Raw genomic sequence first — 23,231 nt, forward strand, 5'->3', positions numbered from 1 at the left:
GCCAAGACCAAAGAGCTGTCAAAATTGTAGACCTGCACCAGGCTGGGAAGACTGAATCTGCAATAGGTAAGCAGCTTGGTTTGAAGAAATCAACTGTGGGAGCAATTATTAGGAAATGGAAGACATACAAGACCACTGATAATCTCCCTCGATCTGGGGCTCCACGCAAGATCTCACCCTGTGGGGTCAAAATGATCACAAGAACAGTGAGCAAAAATCCCAGAACCACACGGGGGGACCTAGTGAATGACCAGTAGAGAGCTGGGACCAAAGTAACAAAGCCTACTATCAGTAACACACTACGCCGCCAGGGACTTAAATCCTGCAGTGCCAGACGTGTCCCCCTGCTTAAGCCAGTACATGTCCAGGCCCGTCTGAAGTTTGCTAGAGAGCATTTGGATGAACCAGAAGAAGATTGGGAGAATGTCATATGGTCAGATGAAACCAAAAAATAACTTTTTGGTAAAAACTCAACTCGTCGTGTTTGGAGGACAAAGAATGCTGAGTTGTATCCAAAAAACACCATACCTACTGTGAAGCATGGGGGTGGAAACATCATGCTTTGGGGCTGTTTTTCTGCAAAGGGAAAAGGACGACTGATCCGTGTAAAGGAAAGAATGAATGGGGCCATGTATCGTGAGATTTTGAGTGAAAACCTCCTTCCATCAGCAAGGGCATTGAAGATGAAACGTGGCTGGGTCTTTCAGCATGACAATGATCCCAAACACACCGCCCGGGCAACAAAGGAGTGGCTTCGTAATAAGCATTTCAAGGTCCTGGAGTGGCCTAGCCAGTCTCCAGATCTCAACCCCCTAGAAAATCTTTAGAGGGAGTTGAAAGTCCGTGTTGCCCAGCAACAGCCCCAAAACATCACTGGTCTAGAGGAGATCTGCATGGAGGAATGGGCCAAAATACCAGCAACAGTGTGTGAAAACCTTGTGAAGACTTACAGAAAACATTTGACCGCTGTCATTGCCAACAAAGGGTATATAACAGAGTATTGAGATAAACTTTTGTTATTGACCAAATACTTATTATCCACCATAATTTGCAAATAAATTCATTAAAAATCCTAAAATGTGATTTTCTGGATTTTTACCCCTCATTTTTTCTGTCATAGTTGAAGTGTACCTATGATGAAAATTACAGGCTTCTCTCATCTTTTTAAGTGGGAGAACTTGCACAATTGGTGGCTGACTAAATACTTTTTTGCCCCACTGTTTACCACTTGGGTCCTGTTTCAGTAATAATGATATCAGACCTTATTGCGTGTCTGATACTCTGTGTCTGATACTGATACCATTTATATAGGAGTCGTTAAAACTTGCGAATAGTGGTCCTCTGAGTATATCAAAAATAGTTTTGTATACTTCCACTGGAATGCCATCCAGCCCTGGAGTTTTCCCATTCTTAAAGGCTTTCATTGCATCAAGAAGTTCCTCCTCTGTAATTTGGCCTTCACATGAGTCTTTCTGTACATATGTTAATTTTACATTATTATTAGGAAAAAAATCCATACAATTAGATTCAGTTAGTGGAGATGGAGGAGACTGAAACGAAAACATATTCTTAATTAAAGTACTTTACCTCCTCTTTCAAAATATCATTCAGTGAATCATGCTTGACTCCATCATTTGTAACAAGTTTCAATAAAAAAAACATTTTGGTAGCATTTCTATATTGAACATTGAAAAATAATTTGGTGCATTTTCCCCCATATTCCATCCAGTTAACTTTATTTTTTATAATATATTACACTGGATCTTTCTTGAATAAGTTCCTCCATTTCTTTTGGGTTTTTCCTCTAACTTATTCTGTGCCTCTATGGTACAGTTTTTATTGCTATCTGACTGTCCTGTTAGTCCTTCCATTTCCTTTGTTAATATGGACTCTTTTGATCTAAATTGCTTTTGTTTTATAGATGAGTACTGAATTGCATGGCCTCTAAAGGCACATTTAAAAGTGTCCCATACAATAAGGGGATCTGTTGTACCTATGATATGTCTGAAAAAGGCAGTTATAAACGATTCTGTCCTAGTTCTAAACAATTTATCATCTAGTAGGATTTGATCAATTTCTAATATCCTCGCCCACGTGGAAATTCTGTAAGAGTAATATATATGCCAATTATGTGATTATCCGACAACATTATGTCCTTTATCAACACTTTTTAAACTTTTGGTGCCAGAGAGAATGACATTAGAAGGTAATCAAGACAACTAGCTTGATTAAGCCTCTGCCATGTATATCTCACTAGGTCAGCGTATTTAAGTCTCCATATATCCACTAATTCCAATATATCCTTGACATTCATGATTTCCTTAAGTGCCTGAGGGTGATAGTTTGTAGTGTGATTTCCTTTCCAGTCCATAGAGGTATTTAAGATCATATTAAACTCTCCCACCAAAATAATAGTCTAGTGTTGCTTGTAGAGTTGATAAATTCTTAAATATATTTTCAAAGAAGCTTGGATCATCATTATTTTGACCATATAGGTTAATATGCCATACCTGTTTATTAATATATTTAAAATAATCCATCTACCTTGATGATCTGTTTGGGCAATTTTCACATTTGGATCAAAAATTACTGTTAATTAATATCATCACCCCTTTTGAATTTCTTTGCCCCCTGGGAGAAATATATTTCACCCCCCAGTCCTTTTTCCACAAAACTTAATCTAAAATTGTTGAATGAGTTTCCTGTAAACAAAATATATTATATTCCTTCTCTTTTAGCCAGGTAAATACTGATCGTCTTTTCTTATTATCTGCTAAGCCATTACGATTGTAATTGTCTATACTTATTTCACCACTTACCATAATGAGACACAACTTTCAATTCAATTTATCAAAATATATGTTTATAAACGTACCATTAAAAAGTAACATGATGATTGAGTGTCTATATAGCTGTACCATGATATTTGCATTGCTACTAAGTAAACCTCCAATTGGTCCCTACTATTCCACCCGCTAAAAGCCCTCCTCATCCCGAGTTGTGTTGTCATCCCAATGCCCGGCAGAGCACCCCCGTCCCCCTGGATCCCATAGCCCCGGAGACACCGGGACCCATCCTTCGAAAAGAGCACACAGTGCCATTTACAGAACAGAAGTAGATCAACAGCCAAATGCATTTCCATCGCCCTCACCTCGATTTGTATTTTATATAGCCATCAAAAAATATATATATTTTAAAAATCCTGTTTCTTATTTTCCATAATTAGCTATCAATATTTCTAGTCGTGTAGGCAATTCATGCAAAGGATTTTTACCTCTCACCAGTCTCGCCATTACCAAAATTACATTATGGCAAGCAATTATTATATTAGTAAACAATTATTGTGAATGATCCTATATTGTCCCTAACATCTTTTACTCCTTCGCAGCAGTTGTGGGATACACACACACACACCCACACATACACACTCATACAGACCCACACACTCATACACATACACACTCATACAGACCCACACACTCATACACACCCACACACTCATACACACCCACACACTCATATAGACCCACACACTCATACACACCCACACACTCATACACACCCACCCACACATACAGACCCACACACTCATACACACCCACACACTCATACACACCCACACACTCATACACACCCACACACTCATACACACCCACCCACACACACATACACACCCACACACTCATACAGACCCACACACTCATACAGACCCACACACTCATACACACCCACACACTCATACACACCCACACACTCATACACACCCACACACTCATACACACCCACACACACATACACACCCACACACTCATACACACCCACACACTCATACACACCCACACACTCATACACACCCACACACCCACACACACATACACACCCACACACTCATACAGACCCACACACTCATACACACCCACACACTCATACACACCCACACACTCATACACACCCACACACTCTTAACCCTTTCCCTCCACACAACCATAGGCTCACATTCTCAACAGTTGCACCATCCCAGAGCCCAACTCAAGAAAGGTCTTGATTTACGAACGCATATACAGTTGCAGCTGTATGAGAAGGCAGGCAAGACTGTGCAAAAATAAATGGGCAGAAATGGAGAGATTTTATTAACCATTGTCACGTCCTAGATGATGGAGGTCAAATGTACACATTTGTGCTTCTACACCTGCATTGCTTGCTGTTTGGGGTTTTAGGCTGGGTTTCTGTACAGCACTTTGAGATATCAGCTAATGTACGAAGGGCTATATAAATACATTTGATTTGATTTTCCATGAAACACCCACAACACGGTCCCTCGTATTGATCATATTCCCAAGCATCTCCATGCAGTCAGACTTTTGATTTTGTGCCACCAGGGCCACAATAATATACCCCTCTCTGAATATCCGAGTGTGACCCCCTCCCCATGGGTTACTGCAGCTAGTGACTGAGCTATGTTGGTGATGTAAATTGAGAAGAGGGTGGGGCCTAGGATAAAGCCTTGGGGTACTCCCTATGGGGTACTCTCTATGATCGTATGCTATCCATTCATGCTTTTTATATGTTCTATTTATATATTGAAACTGACTAACGAAATCAAGCCACACCCGGCCATGATTATAGACACCTGTGTGTCCCTTGAAACTATATAAACAAGTGACCTGCAGTCTTTGTCATTTTACCCTGATGAAGACAACTTGTCTGTCGAAACGTTGGTTATAAGGTTATTGCATCTGAGCTCCTAGAGTGTGAGGCTCTCCTTTTCTTTTTTAAGGGCCATGACAATACCAGTAAGAGGAACCTACCTGTGTTTCTGACTAACAACAGAGAAGGACTGTCTATCTTAGACATGGAAGGAGATGACTCCGCCTAGTTAGACATGGAAGGAGATGACTCCGCCCAGTTAGACATGGAAGAAGATGACTCCGCCCAGTTAGACATGGAAGAAGATGACTCCGCCCAGTTAGACATGGAAGAAGATGACTCCGCCTAGTTAGACATGGAAGGAGATGACTCCGCCCAGTTAGACATGGAAGAAGATGACTCCGCCCAGTTAGACATGGAAGGAGATGACTCCGCCCAGTTAGACATGGAAGAAGATGACTCCGCCTAGTTAGACATGGAAGGAGATGACTCCGCCTAGTTAGACATGGAAGGAGATGACTCCGCCCAGTTAGACATGGAAGAAGATGACTCCGCCTAGTTAGACATGGAAGGAGATGACTCCGCCCAGTTAGACATGGAAGGAGATGACTCCGCCCAGTTAGACATGGAAGAAGATGACTCCGCCTAGTTAGACATGGAAGGAGATGACTCCGCCCAGTTAGACATGGAAGGAGATGACTCCGCCCAATCGGAAGGTATAAAGATGTGCTTGTGTGACTTGTATGTTCTCTTTGCAGCTGTATGACCCTGTGGGTGAATAAACGTGGTCTGAGCTTTTCCTAGTCGTCCCTTTGAGTTTTTACTCTTTTTGTTAAGAACCTAACAGACTGAAATCAGAAGCAGAGGCACATTGGCTAAGAAAAACATCAAGGAACCCAGCAACACATCTATTAGAAAAGAAAACATGCTAAACTCTTCGTTGTTTTGTTAAAGGGACAGCGTTCACTTGATGTAGTCAAGTGTATTTGTTTCAGATTACTTTCTATAGCAGCAGCATGTCTATGTCCATGCTGACATAGTACACATGATGCTTTTGAAGAAAACGCTACACAGCTGCATCAAGTCAGCACTAACCTGTGGAATGCCAAACAACTCTGTCAACCATCTACATCAGACAGGACACACATGGCATATTCATTTTCAAACATATTTCATACAAGGGTTTTGTCTCCAGTGGCTCTTCAAAATTAAGGTACAGAGTAAATGTTTACTTCAGTGCATCATGTTTGAATTAGAGAACAGGAGGAGTGGAATCCACCAAATAAACAGATCTGGGACCAGGCTAGATAATTCTGACAATGGTAAAATGAGTGGGCTACACAGCATAAACAGATCTGGGACCAGGATAGATCATTCTGACAATGGCAATTGGAGTGAGCTACACAGCATAAACAGATCTGGGACCAGGCTAGATCATTCTGACAATGGTAAAATGAGTGGGCTACACAGTATAAACAGATCTGGGACCAGGATAGATCATTCTGACAATGGTCAAATGAGTGGGCTACACAGTATAAACAGATCTGGGACCAGGCTAGATCATTCTGACAATGGTAAAATGAGTGGGCTACACAGTATAAACAGATCTGGGACCAGGATAGATCATTCTGACAATGGTAAAATGAGTGGGCTACACAGCATAAACAGATCTGGGACCAGGCTAGATCATTCTGACAATGGTAAAATGAGTGGGCTACACAGCATAAACAGATCTGGGACCAGGCTAGATCATTCTGACAATGGTAAAATGAGTGGGCTACACAGTATAAACAGATCTGGGACCAGGATAGATCATTCTGACAATGGCAATAGGAGTGGGCTACACGGCATAAACAGATCTGGGACCAGGCTAGATCATTCTGAAAATGGTAAAATGAGTGGGCTACACAGTATAAACAGATCTGGGACCAGGCTAGATCATTCTGAAAATGGCAATAGGAGGGGGCTACACAGTATAAACAGATCTGGGACCAGGCTAGATCATTCTGACAATGGCAATAGGAGTGGGCTACACAGTATAAACAGATCTGGGAGCAGGCTATAAAAAAAAGTGCCTTACCCTTTCGTAGTACTTAATCTCGTAATCTAGGATAACCCCGTTGGGTTTCTCTGGGGGCAGCCAGGACAGGCTGAGTGTGTCTGATGTGGACTTCATCAGGTGCACTGTGGGTATTGCTGATGGTGCTGTGATTGGACAATAAAAATGGGTAACTTTAATAAAAATTAAAATATAAAGCTTTCATTTCGAATATGTTAAGAGTATTTTTGTTCCTGTATACATGAAATTAACAAAAATGTACACGCTCTTCATCTAGCATTGTTTACGATGATCTCACTTCTTACCATGACATTCATCTGTGCCTTCTACGTGACATTTCAGTTTATTAATTTGGTACTAAGCTGAAATGACACATACTGAGTCCATAAACTCAGGCAACACATCAGTACTGATCACAAGATGAGGCAGTAAAAGTGAGTGCCATTGCAAGGTGCAGCTAGCCTGAGTTGAGAGGTAAACTTGAGTGGTGATGTTAAGTGGTAGCTAGCTACTGTACTTACAGTGGTGACCTTGAGTGTCGTGGGGTGAGGTGATAGTGAGTGCTGATATCAAGTATTAATGTTGAGTGCAGCTAACGTTAAGTGCCGGCGTCCAGCGCAATGGCGATACTTACCGGCCTGGTTGGTGGTGATGTTGACGGTGGCGTAGCGCGGTGCGCCGGGGCTCTTCCCAGAGACGCCGTTGACCGCCTGGATCTCAAAGCTGTAGCGGGTATGAGCCTGCAGGTTCCTCATTACCACCTTCTTCTGGGTCAGGCCCAGTCGGCGCGGCGATATGTCCACGTTGTCGTCACAGCGCGTGCACGGGCTCCGGTCGTGCAGACACTTCTTGCACACCACATTGTAGATGACGTCATCCCGTCCGCCGGTGTCCAGCGGCTCTTCCCACTCCAGGGAGATGGAAGTCTCGTTCACGGTGGAGATTACGTATTGAGGTGGCGAGGGCTTGGCTGCACAGAAACACCACAGACGTGTTAGTGATATCCTCTGAACACTGTTTATAGAGGCAAATACAGTAGAACCTCACTATTAAAACCTTACTCTTAGAACCTCACTATCAGAACCATAATCTTAGAACCCCACTTTAACAACCACACTCTTAGAACCCCACTCAAGAACCTCACTTTTAGAACCCAGACTCTTAGAACCCCACTCTTAGAACCCCGCTCTTAGAACCTTACTATTGACGGGGTAAATTATTTTGTTTATGATTAGCTTACTAAGATAGCCATTAGTCCATTAGTGCTTATCTTCCTGGGCCCATACAGTTCACTGTTCTGTTTCTGCTGGGGAAATATGACCTCCAGTACATAATTAAACAAATAGTAAACTTCATTCTTATTATATATATGCCATATTCTTTCCATGCAGGACTTCAACATTATAGTTCAAGGAATTTAAATCAGTACCCATTAAATACCAATGGGAGTTCATTCCATCAAAGTAGAAATAAGTTATGATATACATGACAAAATAAATAGCTGTGTTCATATAGAGAATAGAAACCACATCCACGCCACGCATGACTTAAACATTAGCCTTCGTGAAACATTGATTCAATACCCATGAAATTGAAAATATCTGAATTTCAATGCTTGTAGCTATGGCACAGTGGTGGTGCATGATATATCCATGGGCCTGTGTTACTCAAAAAAAGACGAGTTCTTTAAATAAGAACTGTATGAAATTGGGGGAGGTGTGATATCTGCTACGGGGGACAACTGGTGCAGCAAGAAGGTTTCTTTCATCCAATAATCTAACCCCAACCCCATCTCTAAGGCTGAAGGGTAATCTATCCCCAACCCCTCTAAGGCTGAAGGGTAATCTATCCCCAACCCCTCTAAGGCTGAAGGGTAATCTATCCCCAACCCCTCTAAAGCTGAAGGGTAATCTATCCCCAACCCCTCTCTAACGCTGAAGAATAATCTAACCCCAACCCCATCTCTAAGGCTGAAGGGTAATCTATCGCCAACCCCTCTAAGGCTGAAGGGTAATCTATCCCCAACCCCTCTCTAACGCTGAAGGGTAATCTAACCCCAAACCCTCTCAAAGGCTGAAGGGTAATCTATCCCCAACCCCTCTCTAAGGCTGAAGGGTAATCTATCCCCAACCCCTCTAAAGCTGAAGGGTAATCTATCCCCAACCCCTCTAAGGCTGAAGGGTAATCTAACGTAACCACTCTCTAAGGCTGAAGGGTAATCTAACCTAACCCCTCTCTAAATCTGAAGGGTAATCTATCCCCAACCCCTCTCTAAGGCTGAAGGGTAATCCAACCGAACCCCTCTCTAAGGCTGAAGGGTAATCTATCCCCAACCCCTCTCTAAGGCTGAAGGGTAATCTATCCCCAACCCCTCTAAGGCTGAAGGGTAATCTAACCTAACCACTCTCTAAGGCTGAAGGGTAATCTAACCTAACCCCTCTCTAAATCTGAAGGGTAATCTATCCCCAACCCCTCTCTAAGGCTGAAGGGTAATCTAACCTAACCCCTCTCTAAGGCTGAAGGGTAATCTACCCCCAACCCCTCTAAGGCTGAAAGGTAATCTATCCCCAACCCCTCTAAGGCTGAAGGGTAATCTATCCCCAACCCCTCTCTAACGCTGAAGAATAATCTAACCCCAACCCCATCTCTAAGGCTGAAGGGTAATCTATCCCCAACCCCTCTAAGGCTGAAGGGTATTCTATCCCCAACCCCTCTCTAACGCTGAAGGGTAATCTAACCCCAAACCCTCTCAAAGGCTGAAGGGTAATCTATCCCCAACCCCTCTCTAAGGCTGAAGGGTAATCTATCCCCAACCCCTCTAAAGCTGAAGGGTAATCTATCCCCAACCCCTCTAAGGCTGAAGGGTATTCTAACCTAACGACTCTCTAAGGCTGAAGGGTAATCTATCCCCAACCCCTCTCTAAGGCTGAAGGGTAATCTATCCCCAACCCCTCTAAGGCTGAAGGGTAATCTAACCTAACCACTCTCTAAGGCTGAAGGGTAATCTAACCTAACCCCTATCTAAATCTGAAGGGTAATCTATCCCCAACCCCTCTCTAAGGCTGAAGGGTAATCTAACCTAACCCCTCTCTAAGGCTGAAGGGTAATCTATCCCCAACCCCTCTCTAAGGCTGAAGGGTAATCTAACCTAACCCCTCTCTAAGGCTGAAGGGTAATCTATCCCCAACCCCTGTCTAAGGCTGAAGGGTAATCTAACCTAACCCCTCTCTAAATCTGAAGGGTAATCTATCCCCAACCCCTCTCTAAGGCTGAAGGGTAATCCAACCGAACCCCTCTCTAAGGCTGAAGGGTACTCTATCCCCAACCCCTCTCTAAGGCTGAAGGGTAATCTATCCCCAACCCCTCTAAGGCTGAAGGGTAATCTAACCTAACCACTCTCTAAGGCTGAAGGGTAATCTAACCTAACCCCTCTCTAAATCTGAAGGGTAATCTATCCCCAACCCCTCTCTAAGGCTGAAGGGTAATCTAACCTAACCCCTCTCTAAGGCTGAAGGGTAATCTATCCCCAACCCCTCTAAGGCTGAAAGGTAATCTATCCCCAACCCCTCTAAGGCTGAAGGGTAATCTATTCCCAACCCCTCTCTAACGCTGAAGAATAATCTAACCCCAACCCCATCTCTAAGGCTGAAGGGTAATCTATCCCCAACCCCTCTAAGGCTGAAGGGTAATCTATCCCCAACCCCTCTCTAACGCTGAAGGGTAATCTAACCCCAAACCCTCTCAAAGGCTGAAGGGTAATCTATCCCCAACCCCTCTCTAAGGCTGAAGGGTAATCTATCCCCAACCCCTCTAAAGCTGAAGGGTAATCTATCCCCAACCCCTCTAAGGCTGAAGGGTAATCTAACCTAACCACTCTCTAAGGCTGAAGGGTAATCTATCCCCAACCCCTCTCTAAGGCTGAAGGGTAATCTATCCCCAACCCCTCTAAGGCTGAAGGGTAATCTAACCTAACCACTCTCTAAGGCTGAAGGGTAATCTAACCTAACCCCTCTCTAAATCTGAAGGGTAATCTATCCCCAACCCCTCTCTAAGGCTGAAGGGTAATCTAACCTAACCCCTCTCTAAGGCTGAAGGGTAATCTATCCCCAACCCCTCTCTAAGGCTGAAGGGTAATCTAACCTAACCCCTCTCTAAGGCTGAAGGGTAATCTAACCTAACCCCTCTCTAAGGCTGAAGGGTAATCTATCCCCAACCCCTGTCTAAGGCTGAAGGGTAATCTATCCCCAACCCCTGTCTAAGGCTGAAGGGTAATCTAACCTAACCCCTCTCTAAGGCTGAAGGGTAATCTATCCCCAACCCCTGTCTAAGGCTGAAGGGTAATCTAACCTAACCCCTCTCTAAGGCTGAAGGGTAATCTATCCCCAACCCCTGTCTAAGGCTGAAGGGTAATCTATCCCCAACCCCTCTCTAAGGCTGAAGGGTATCTATCCCCAACCCCTGTCTAAGGCTGAAGGGTAATCTATCCCCAACCCCTGTCTAAGGCTGAAGGGTAATCCATCCCCAACCCCTCTCTAAGGCTGAAGGGTAATCTAACCAAACCCCTCTCTAAGGCTGAAGGGTAATCTATCCCCAACCCCTCTCTAAGGCTGAAGGGTAATCTAACCAAACCCCTCTCTAAGGCTGAAGGGTAATCTATCCCCAACCCCTCTCTAAGGCTGAAGGGTAATCTATCCCCAACCCCTGTCTAAGGCTGAAGGGTAATCTATCCCCAAACCCTCTCTAAGGCTGAAGGGTAATCTATCCCCAACCCCTCTAAGGCTGAAGGGTAATCTAACCGAACCCGCTGAAGGGTAATTTAACCTAATCCCTCTCTAAGGCTGAAGGGTAATCTAACCTAACCCATCTCTAAGGCTGAAGGGTATTCTAACCCAACCCCTCTCTAAGGCTGAAGGGTAATCTAACCCAACCCCTCTCTAAGGCTGAAGGGTATTCTAACCGAATCCCTCTCTAAGGATGAAGGGTAATCTAACCCAACCCCTCTATAAGGCTGAAGGGTAATCTAACCCAACCCCTCTCTAAGGCTGAAGGGTAATCTAACCCAACCCCTCTCTAAGGCTGAAGGGTAATCTAACCGAACCCCTCTCTAAGGCTGATGGGTAATCTAACCCAACCCCTCTCTAAGGCTGAAGGGTAGTCTAACCGAACCCGCTGAAGGGTAATTTAACCTAATCCCTCTCTAAGGCTGAAGGGTTATCTAACCTAACCCATCTCTAAGGCTGAAGGGTGATCTAACCCAACCCCTCTCTAAGGCTGATGGGTAATCTAACTGAACCCCTCTCTAAGGCTGATGGGTAATCTAACCTAACCCCTCTCTAAGGCTGATGGGTAATTTAACCGAACCCCTCTCTAAGGCTGATGGGTAATCTAACCGAATCCCTCTCTTAAGGCTGATGATCAATCTAACCGAATCCCTCTCTAAGGCTGATGATCAATCTAACCTAACCCCTCTCTAAGGCTGATGATCAATCTAACCGAATCCCTCTCTAAGGCTGATGATCAATCTAACCTAACCCCTCTCTAAGGCTGATGATCAATCTAACCTAACCCCTCTCTAAGGCTGATGATCAGTCTAACCTAACCCCTCTCTAAGGCTGATGATCAATCTAACCCCTCTCTCTCTAAGGCTGATGATCAATCTAACCCCTCTCTCTCTAAGGCTGATGATCAATCTAACCCCTCTCTCTCTCTAAGGCTGATGATCAATCTAACCCCTCTCTCTCTCTAAGGCTGATGATCAATCTAACCCCTCTCTCTCTAAGGCTGATGATCAATCTAACCCCTCTCTCTCTAAGGCTGATGATAAATCTAACCCCTCTCTCTCTAAGGCTGATGATCAATCTAACCCCTCTCTCTCTAAGGCTGATGATCAATCTAACCCCTCTCTAAGGCTGATGATCAATCTAACCCCTCTCTCTCTAAGGCTGATGATCAATCTAACCCCTCTCTCTCTAAGGCTGATGGGTAATCTAACCCCTCTCTCTCTAAGCAGATCCAGAAAACAACACTTCTGCAGCAGCACACGGCAAGAAGATAGAAATGCTTTCAGGGTGTCTCAGTTCACACATCTCAACCAGTTCAGTTCAGCTCCTCTGCCTGTTCACCCTGAGTGGAGTGTGTTTTCCCCCATGCTCTGTCCTATCCAATTAGACTGACACAGTTTGGAGTATGGCCTGATCTAATTGGGCACAAAGTCTGAAACGCTGGGCTCCCACAGAGAGCCGGAGCTGGCCCGAGCTGAGCTCTACAGTACGTCACCCTCGGTCCCTTGCAAAACATGAGCTATGTGGACTGGCACAAGCTCTGACAGACTACAGGGGAAGTATGGAGCCCAAATGACCTGAGGATTTTTTTTTTTAACTAGGCAAGTCAGTTAAGAACAAATTCTAATTTACAATGACAGCCTACTGGGGAACACTGGGTTAACTGCCTTGTTCAGGGGTAGAACAATATATATTTTTTTTAGCTTGACAGCTCGGGGATTCGATACAGCAAACTTTCAGTTATCAGCCCAATGCTCTGACCACTAGGCTACCTGCCACCCCAAAATGGAACACTCGGAATTCTGGACAAGGAGAGTCGATTAAGAGTCATTTGGGCTCGGTCACATTCCATTGATGTCATGTCAGTGAAAAAAGGTATTGGATGTTGTACCAATTATCTGACATCAACAAAGTCTGTAGAAACGACCATATAGGCACTCAGTTTAACACTAAACCTACCTCTACTGACACTTACACCCTAGTGCTTTTTGACACATATGGGCTGGTTTCCCAGACACAGATTAAGGAAATAGCATGCTCAATGGGGATTCTCCATTCAGCGTACACTTCAGTCCGTGACTTGGCTCAGTCTGTGTCCAGGAAAGAATCCCAAAGAATATCTACAGCCAATGACAACTGCTGAGAAAAAGCTAGGAGCTTGACTTACTGGTGCAGGCTGAGTCCGGAGAATCACTGTCGGCACGGTAGAAGCCATTTTGGCATGGGCAGATATTGGCCCCCCTGTAGCTGGTGCGACTGTTGGGGGGGCAGGGGTAACATGAGTCCTCCCCATGTTTGTACTTGAATGACCCGGGGGTACATGCTATACAGGAAAGGCAGAAACGAAAGGGACAGTCAGAACACTGTCAACGTCAATAAAGCACATTGACATTTGTGACAACGACCTAACTCTTGGTCTAGTTCTAGATGAGCGATAGAGAGGAGCTAGTCAGTTCAAATCCTTCAAACCATAATGTTATAATCTTTGTCTGGGTGGGGTTGAAATATGTGAGAGTTTTAACTCTTTATCAGGGGTATTTCTGTTCAAATCCTAATTTTCATCATAACATACAAGGGATATCTATCCCAGATAGGTCTAAGGATGACAGATAAATTGAGAGGAAACGGTAAAGATGGTGGGACGACAGTTGATTGCTCCTGTCTGGTTAAGAGGGATGGAGGACGCCGTTGAGAGTTAGGATACACCTGCATCAATCACACAGTGTCCATTTGGGGTTTCAACACGTTATTCAAGAGGTGGTTCGGCATGCATACAAAGCAGCTGGATCATCCATCAACTGCAACTATAGAGATACTACCTTATACGGTATGTTTTTGTTTGTTTTAGACAGGCATTCTTTTTTTTGGGCAGCCCTTCTCTTTTTGGGGGGCCTATCCTCTATCAAGTCAATCTTCAACTTCATTAAAGGAGGTCCCGTGTGGCTCAGTTGGTTGAGCATTGCACTTGCCATGCCAGGGTTGTTAATTCAATTCCCACCGGGGACCAGTCTGAAAATGCTTTCACTCCCTACTGTAAGTCACTCTGGATAAGAGCATCTGCTGAATGACTAACATGTAAATGTAATGTCATAAGAAAAGTTACCTGATAAACCAACACAGGTCTCAACTTGAAATAAGATTGAGGAGATTTACACTAATGCTGCATTTACCCCAGAGTTTTACCCAAAAGGCTCAGGCTTTTCTTGTTCCATCTACGCGGGCCGGCACCCGTGTCTCCCTGGGCCATGGCTCCGACAGACCTGCTCTCACTTGGAGCCAAAGCCAGGCCACTGATACTTTTCAGCTGGCATTTCCATAACAATAGCTAAATTTGAACTTTAAAACCTAACAAAGCAAGGGGTTTTGATTATGCAGAGGTTGTTGATCCTGTCCTCACTGTCAGCCCTAGTTATGGAAACACCATTTCCACAGGAACACAAGGGTGTTTACACTAAATGCAGCATAAAAGATTGCACTTAGGAGCTAGACTTTACTTTGACCTTTGTCCTTTAAGTGTAAAACCGAGGCTCTGGCTAACATCTGTCTTATCAGTATGAGGGCTCATAAAAACCTGGCTGGCGAGGGTGTGATTAACTAGTCAGGCTAAGTGGTTTTCCAGTTTGAACTAGGCTCCGTCCTAATTCTCCGGAATGCCACTTTCAGTGACATTAGTGAACTTTAATGCTCCACATTCTAGCAGCAACAAGAAACATGCAATAAATAGCCAAGTTAAGATAACACGAAAATGTGTTTTAGCTCTCGTAACTCAACAAAGACCACAGGTCCTGAAACACTCATGAAACACTTTAATCTGATTTATATTTGTCTTATTACACACTGCATCATCGTTTTGTTTTGCTCTTTCTGGAGGAGAAGGGTTGCATCACCTGAATAGCTTCATTTGTTAACCTCCTTGGAGGGCATGCCTTTTTGTTTGTCTTCTCTGATTCCGGAAAGTTCTGTGGCCCTCACTGGCCTCTCTCTCTTTCTCCCTCTCTCTCTCTCTCTCCCTCTCTCTCTTTCTCCCTCTCTCAATTCCAATTCATTTCAATTTCAAAGGGCTTTATTGGCATAGGAAACACATGTTTACATTACCAAAGCAAGTGAAATAGATAATAAACAAAAGTGAAATAAACAAAACATTTACAGAAACATCTCTCTCTCTCCCCTTCTTCCGCTTCCTCTATACCCAATCCCTCCCTCCCTCCCTCCCATCACCATCTCTCTGTCTCTGACCCCCTCCCTACACCCTCCCATCGCCATCTCTCTGTCTCTGACCCCCTCCCTACACCCTCACCGTCCATCTCTCTGTCTCTGACCCCTCCCTACACCCTCACCGTCCATCTCTCTGTCTCTGACCCCTTCCCTACACCCTCCCATCGCCATCTCTCTGTCTCTGACCCCCTCCCTACACCCTCCCATCGCCATCTCTCTGTCTCTGACCCCCTCCCTACACCCTCACCGTCCATCTCTCTGTCTCTGACCCCCTCCCTACACCCTCACCGTCCATCTCTCTGTCTCTGACCCCCCTCCCTACACCCTCACCGTCCATCTCTCTGTCTCTGACCCCTCCCTACACCCTCACCGTCCATCTCTCTCTCTCTGATCCCCTCCCTACACCCTCCCATCGCCATCTCTCTGTCTCTGACCCCCTCCCTACACCCTCACCGTCCATCTCTCTGTGTCTGACCCCCTCCCTACACCCTCACCGTCCATCTCTCTCTCTCTGATCCCCTCCCTACACCCTCCCATCGCCATCTCTCTGTCTCTGACCCCCTCACAACACCGTCACCGTCCATCTCTCTCTCTGACCCCCTCCCTACACCCTCACCGTCCATCTCTCTCTCTGACCCCTCCCTTCACCCTCACCGTCCATCTCTCTCTGACGCCTCCCTATACCCTCACCGTCCATCTCTCTCTCTCTGACCCCCTCCCTACACCCTCACCGTCCATCTCTCTCTCTCTGACCCCCTCCCTACACCCTCACCGTCCATCTCTCTCTCTCTCTGACCCCTCCCTACACCCCCATAGTCCTTCTATCTCTCTCTGTGCCCCTCCCTACACCCCCATAGTCCTTCTATCTTTCTCTGACCCCTCCCTACACCCCCATAGTCCTTCTATCTCTCTGACCCCCTCCCTACACCCCATAGTCCTTCTATCTCTCTGACCCCCTCCCTACACCCCCATAGTCCTTCTATCTCTCTCTGACCCCCTCCTTACACCCCCATAGTCCTTATATCTCTCTCTGACCCCCTCCCTACACCCTCACCGTCCATCTCTCTCTCTCTGACCCCCTCCCTACACCCTCACCGTCCATCTCTCTCTCTCTCTGACCCTCTCCCTACACCCGCATAGTCCTTCTATCTCTCTCTGACCCCCTCCTTACACCCCCATAGTCCTTCTATCTCTCTCTGACCCCCTCCCTACACCCCCATAGTCCTTCTATCTCTCTCTGACCCCTCCCTACACCCCCATAGTCCTTCTATCTCTCTGACCCCCTCCCTACACCCTCGCCGTCCATGTCTCTCTCTCTCTGACCCTCTCCCTACACCCCCATAGTCCTTCTATCTCTCTCACCCCCTCCCTACACCCCCATAGTCCTTCTATCTCTCTTTGACCCCCTCCCTACACCCCCACAGTCCTTCTATCTCTCTCTCACCCCCTCCCTACACCCCCACAGTCCTTCTATCTCTCTCTCACCCCCTCCCTACACCCCCATAGTCCTTATCTTCCTCTCGTCCTCCCCCTTTCTTATTTTCCTTCCCCCCCTCCCTCCCTCCCTCCCCCTTCCCCCCTCTTCTTCCCTCTCTCTCGCTCTAGACTGAGGTAAGAGATTAAACATCCCTGTGATTAATGGTGAGCGGTGGCAGTGTTGGCTCACGGTGGTCTGAGCGGTGTTAATGAGTGCAGCCGACTGTAGATGAACTAACGGTGGGGAGACCATAGAGGAAATGACACTTCCTCTTCCTCGCCACCACCGCGCCTGAAGCCTCTGGAGGGCCTTTTATCAGGTGTTGACGGCAGGCTTTTAACCTTGAGCCGCCAAATGGCGCTAAATTAGCTCTCTGGCTCGTTATGTACCATTCCTCAGGCCCATGTAAAGGCAGGAGAGGTGCATGGAGGCTTCTCTTTCTTTCTCTGACCGCTCCTGATGTTGTCCTGGGCAATGGGAAATTCATGGCTCTATCTCTCAGTCCTCCTCTCTCTCCCTCTTATGTGTCTCTCACTTTATCTTTCCTTCCCCCTCTCACAATATATCTCTCTCCCCCTCACAATCTCTTTCTCCTTTACACCCCTCCAAAAAGATTCTCTCTCACACACTCTCTCTCCCCCTCACAGTCTCTCTCTCCCTCACAATCTCTTTCTCCTTTACAAACCCTCCAAAAAGAGTCTCTCTCACAGTCTCTCTCCCCCTCACAGTCTCTCTCTCCCTCACAATCTCTTTCTCCTTTACAAACCCTCCAAAAAGAGTCTCTCTCACAGTCTCTCTCTCTCCCTCACAATCTCTTTCTCCTTTACAAACCCTCCAAAAAGATTCTCTCTCACACTCTCTCTCTCCCCCTCACAGTCTCTCTCTCTCTCACAATCTCTTTCTCCTTTACAAACCCTCCAAAAAGATTCTCTCTCACACTCTCTCTCTCCCCCTCACAGTCTCTCTCTCCCTCACAATCTCTTTCTCCTTTACAAACCCTCCAAAAAGAGTCTCTCACACAGTATCTCTCTCCCCCTCACAGTCTCTCTCTCCCTCACAATCTCTTTCTCCTTTACAAACCCTCCAAAAAGAGTCTCTCACACAGTCTCTCTCTCTCCCCCTCACAGTCTCTCTCTCCCTCACAATCTCTTTCTCCTTTACAAACCCTCCAAAAAGATTCTCTCTCACACTCTCTCTCTCCCCCTCACAGTCTCTCTCTCTCTCTCCCTCACAATCTCTTTCTCCTTTACAAACCCTCCAAAAAGATTCTCTCTCCCACTATCTTGCTTTCTCGCCTCACTATCTCGTCCCCTTTCACTATCTCATTCTCCCTCTGATTGCCCTCTCTCAATATTTGTATGCTGCTGCTCTCTGCAACAGCTCATTAATGCAAACTCTCCATCCTCCTTCACCCTTCATTCATGTGCCACACAATACACACAGACAGGATGGTGTAGACTGTGACTTTCGATGGGCATTAAAAACAGGCTTTAGTTAAAAGTCAAAACAGTCGACTGTAGACTAAAGACTCACACTGGCACTGTGTGTCGGTCATGGCCGGCTCAAACCCTGGCATGCAGGTACAAGAACCCACGGGAACCATCCACTCCCCATCCCCGTTGCAGTACAGCTTCAGAGGGACGGACACCTCCTGCGCATTGGACACGCATGCCCCTGGGGCGATGACCAAGGAGGTGGCCTCGGCCCCTGTAGCCGTCTCGGGGAAGACGGCGAAGTTTGCGATGGTCGTCGAGCACTTCTTGAAGAAAACCCGCACGGATATCAAGGACATACAAGCCCCCAGGTCCTGGAAGGCCAGGTAGAAGCCGGCCTTGGAGAGAGGTCCGAAGCTTCGCACTTTGGTGTTGATCCTGCCTGCCACCAGAAGGGAAAAACTCTCATCGGGAGCGATGGTGTCCACCTTCACATAAGGGTTCTCCCTCCACAATGGACTACTTTCCGTGGCGGTGTCGCCGTCAGACTCGTAGTAGAAGAGGTTAAAGGTCTCCTTGCAGGAGCCGGGGATGTTGGGAATACTGGCGCAGTCGCGGACAGAGAACTTGAGCTCCACGTAGACGCGTAGCACGCCTTTACGGGGGATGAAGTCCGTCCTCAGCCAGTTGTTCTGGTTGGGCTCGCGCACGTTGCACACCTGATACGTCCTTATGGGACTCATGGAGTCATCGTAGCCACTCACCTCCTCCCACTGCAGGAAAACAGAGACAAACACTGTAACTAGTGAAGAGAGAGAACTGTACACATTATCATACATGGGTTCAAATAGTATTTTTCGATCAAAACCTAGAACTTGATTTAGTTTTCCAGGTGCAATGGAACCAATGGAAGCATCCCAAAAGCGCAAACCCCACCCAGCAAAGTCTTTGAAAGAAAACAAATGCTATTTGAACCTAGGTCTGCTTATAATCATATTATCATTGCACAGAGAAGGCAGCAATCAGAACGTCGTTCCTATGAAATAAGTCACTTTGCAGGTGCTGCTATTGAGATAGATTATAGGGCATGTCCTCAATGAGAACTACCTCATCTCATCACAAACAGTGTATTATCTATTGAAGAGGCGATTCAAGCGCAATCTCATCTCGCTGGTTGCATCACAGAGGTGTTATGGAGTATCTTTTAAGATTCAAGTGGAACATTTTCTAAGCCTACACCTCAAGTCACAAGGAGTATTTTTGCATGCTATGAAATGTGGTCCAGTCGAGCAGTCAATAAATCATTTCACAGCACTTAGCTTCAACAGCGATGATATGGTTCTCCACAGTCGGGGAATAAACCATTTACATCAGTTCATATCAGCAGATCTTCTATATCAAATACATTTGACATTATTACAATATAGGCATGACCACCTAAAGGAAATAGTCAAAGAGCCATCTATTTGAGGATTATATCTATAATTAACCATGATCCTAATTAACTGGGTTATTAACAGATTTTTGCCCAAGGAAATAATCATCTCCTCTAAGAAGTTAATCTTTTGATTCTAACAAGTCAACCTGAATAATACATTTCCATTCTTAATGACATCGATCAATTCAACAGGAGGAACAGAATGCATAATTCAATATGGTGGAGCACACACGCATACAATCTATTCCAAAACGATGAGTCCAGGAATCAGCATCGTACACCATAAATCAGGGCCAGCACGGTGCCGTAATACCTCACAAATAGGATAATTGCACCCGGCCAGAGCGTATGGGCTTGTCACACATTTTGAAAGGGCCATCTTGCCCTTATGACGTATGGCTTGTAGGGGTGCAAAGACATTTGCTGTGAGCCTGCAGAAAGGCTCGAGAAAGGACTGGACTGCCTAAGATTGTTGCCATAGTAACACATCGTTTCCATTGACTGACTTTGCGCTCACGTACCAAAGACAAATTACACTGCCCTGGAGTGGGGGAGGTCTATCAAGCTGTTAGCCTAGGGGTCAAATTCATGTTGTTTTATTTTCTCATCATTCCTACGGGGGATATCATCATCTGAAACATTAATTTCCCTGCTGTAATTTGCCTATGTGCTTCTTCCACCTTAAGAGATATATTTCCACACTCTACAGCTGGTGTTGCTTACAGGCGTGTCTGGGTCTGTTTAGGTCTGTTTGGGTCTGTGTACCCAATATGACTGAGTTTCCTCTTTTTGGACAATATTAGAATCGTATGTTTTTGGGAATCCTGATATGCGAGAAACTTTGCTTAAATTTCAAACCTAAAGGTGTATGTTTATCATTTGTTTTTAGCAACCAAGAAAACAAACAGAGTTATAAAACAGTGGGAGGTATGTCGTTTAAGTCCGGGGGAGATCTATTAACTAGCAGATGGAGCAAATGCTGTGGAGTACTGCAGGAACACAAGTCAAGGTTTAAATTCTGTACCAAAATACACACACACACACACACACACACACACACACACACACACACACACACACACACACACACACACACACACACACACACACACAGACTCACTCCACTCTCCGGAAACGTGGTCCAGGCCAGTTCTGTGGTTGCCCACTTGCTGTCCATTAGTGTTTCTGTAAATCAAGAACAAGAGGGTTAGTTTAAACTAAGTATTAAGAGGTGGTTTATGGGAAATAAAAAATATAGCACAAACAAAAAAAGCCCACACAGATGTCTATTATTAACTTAATGAAATATTTTCTGTATTTTCATTCTATTCATTTCTGTGGTCTTGACATCAATTCCACACACACAGACGCACAGACACAGAAAAGGGCTGAATACATAAATAATCTGTCATCATGACACAACTGTTATCACACATAAAGTTCCATCACATAGAAATAAGATTCTAGAAGAAAAAAACTGTCAGTCTTTGATAGAAATGGAAATACAGAAATGGGCAAAAAAATGCCCCATCCTCTAGGAGGGAGAAATCATCTTGATCGGATTTCAAAGCTTTACTGCTAAACGATATCGCAATCAATCCCAAAGCACTCGGAGACCCAGCCATAGTGGATTCCCCAGAGTATTGACCTTGTATAATACAGGTCATTGTGAAAGAATCAGGTGAATTAAAGTCAGTTTGTTCCTGCCTAGCAACAAATGATCCTAGTATCTTTTTTTCTTTACACCTCTGTGTTTACGATGTCAGAACGAGGGATGAGGTTAAACAAATACAAGAAAAGAACGTGTAAATTAGTGGATCAATAGACACTGTTGTCACCTGTCAGGCTGTGTGATGGTTGAGTGTAGGTCATTAAACCACACAAAAGGCCCAGTTAAAAGGCTATCTTCTTGATTGTGAAGATTCAACTGTTTACTCAAATGCACCTCCAATTTACAGATGTGTCAATGACTTTGAATAGAAACTCAAGCATGAGGACTCCCTTATTTTCATGGTAGTTTGGACCTACATTAGCAATACATTGTCAAAAGTTATCTTCTTCATTCTAATAATCAATCTAAACATTGGATTCTTTACTCAAATGCAACTCCAATTTACAGATGTGTAAGGACTCACCCATTACTATATTGTGTTGGGGATCTACATTTGCTATAAGGTGTGGGTACCACTTTATAATAACCTTGCATGAATAACATTATATAAATTATTATAAATGTTATAAATGATTATGAATTGTAAGGCTTATAATGATTATAAAAAAGGTATTTATAGTTATTTTTTATTAAGGTGTGCATGTTTGCTATTGTGTGTTGGATTACCCCTGGTTGACCAAGAGGAGAGTGAAGTGATACAACAGGTGTGTAGCTATGGTTGCTGCACTACACATTATCAAATTACCATAGATGTGAGCTGGCCAGCTGCGGAAGCTTGAATACAACGGGTATTGAAATAAATGCCAATAACAGTTCATCAGTCACGAGACAGCGAGAACATTGACTAGCTGTCTTCACGTTCAACAAGCGCCAAGCCCAAGTCCATCTATCTCAGGTTCCAGGTTATTTCTTGGATGTTAGAGCCTTTTCTTGAGGCAACATAAACTCTTCTCCAACTGAACTCTTCATAGACCTCAGTGAGCCTTGCTGTGGCTTACTGAACAGGGCTTTGCCTGAGAATTCCATCGCTCCTCGCAGTAGCACTCAAAGAACATTTGTGTAGATTAGAGGTACTTTATCCACAGGCTTACCACATGAGTTCAATTCAGATTCCCAAGGTTTGACAGAAGGCTCAATACTAATTCAAACGTGCTTCAGCTGCGCAGGAAGTCTTTTATTGAAAAACATTTTTTTTTTTTACTTGACCCCAGAAAGCTAAACACAGCTTTTAATTAAATAGCATCCCAAGTGTAAAAACTCTCTACCCCTTCGCCCTCCAAGTACCATTTGAAAGTCTAACTTTGTTGCTATTTCTCAAATCCGTCAAGATACTCTCCCATAAAACTACAGGCAGTGGTGATGCCTCCCCCAGGGCAAAAAAAACCCAATGGAACTTACAGGATCTCCATCACCGCCCCCATGGTGTTTACTGTTTGTATTCACTGGAGCTAAATGCGTCAGTATGTCCTTACTCACTGCTCCTATTGGAGCACACAGGCTAATGTTTAA

The 23,231-nt window shown here is 44.9% G+C and overlaps 1 protein-coding gene across 1 annotated transcript in view; it reads right to left on the bottom strand.

Moving 5' to 3' along the window:
- The window catches only part of LOC115103317 (ephrin type-B receptor 3-like), a 78,062-nt gene that overhangs the window by 51,080 nt on the left and 3,751 nt on the right, over nt 1-23,231 (bottom strand). Inside the window, exons 2-6 of the mRNA XM_029624189.2 lie at nt 21,171-21,235; nt 18,713-19,385; nt 13,655-13,810; nt 7,341-7,676; nt 6,728-6,852 (exon numbers count right to left, since the gene is read on the bottom strand). Coding sequence (XP_029480049.1) covers nt 6,728-6,852; nt 7,341-7,676; nt 13,655-13,810; nt 18,713-19,385; nt 21,171-21,235 — 1,355 coding nt within the window. The remainder of the gene's footprint in view (nt 1-6,727; nt 6,853-7,340; nt 7,677-13,654; nt 13,811-18,712; nt 19,386-21,170; nt 21,236-23,231) is intronic.

This window comes from Oncorhynchus nerka, linkage group LG20 (assembly GCF_034236695.1).
Source record: "Oncorhynchus nerka isolate Pitt River linkage group LG20, Oner_Uvic_2.0, whole genome shotgun sequence".
Classification (NCBI taxonomy): Eukaryota; Metazoa; Chordata; class Actinopteri; order Salmoniformes; family Salmonidae; genus Oncorhynchus; species Oncorhynchus nerka.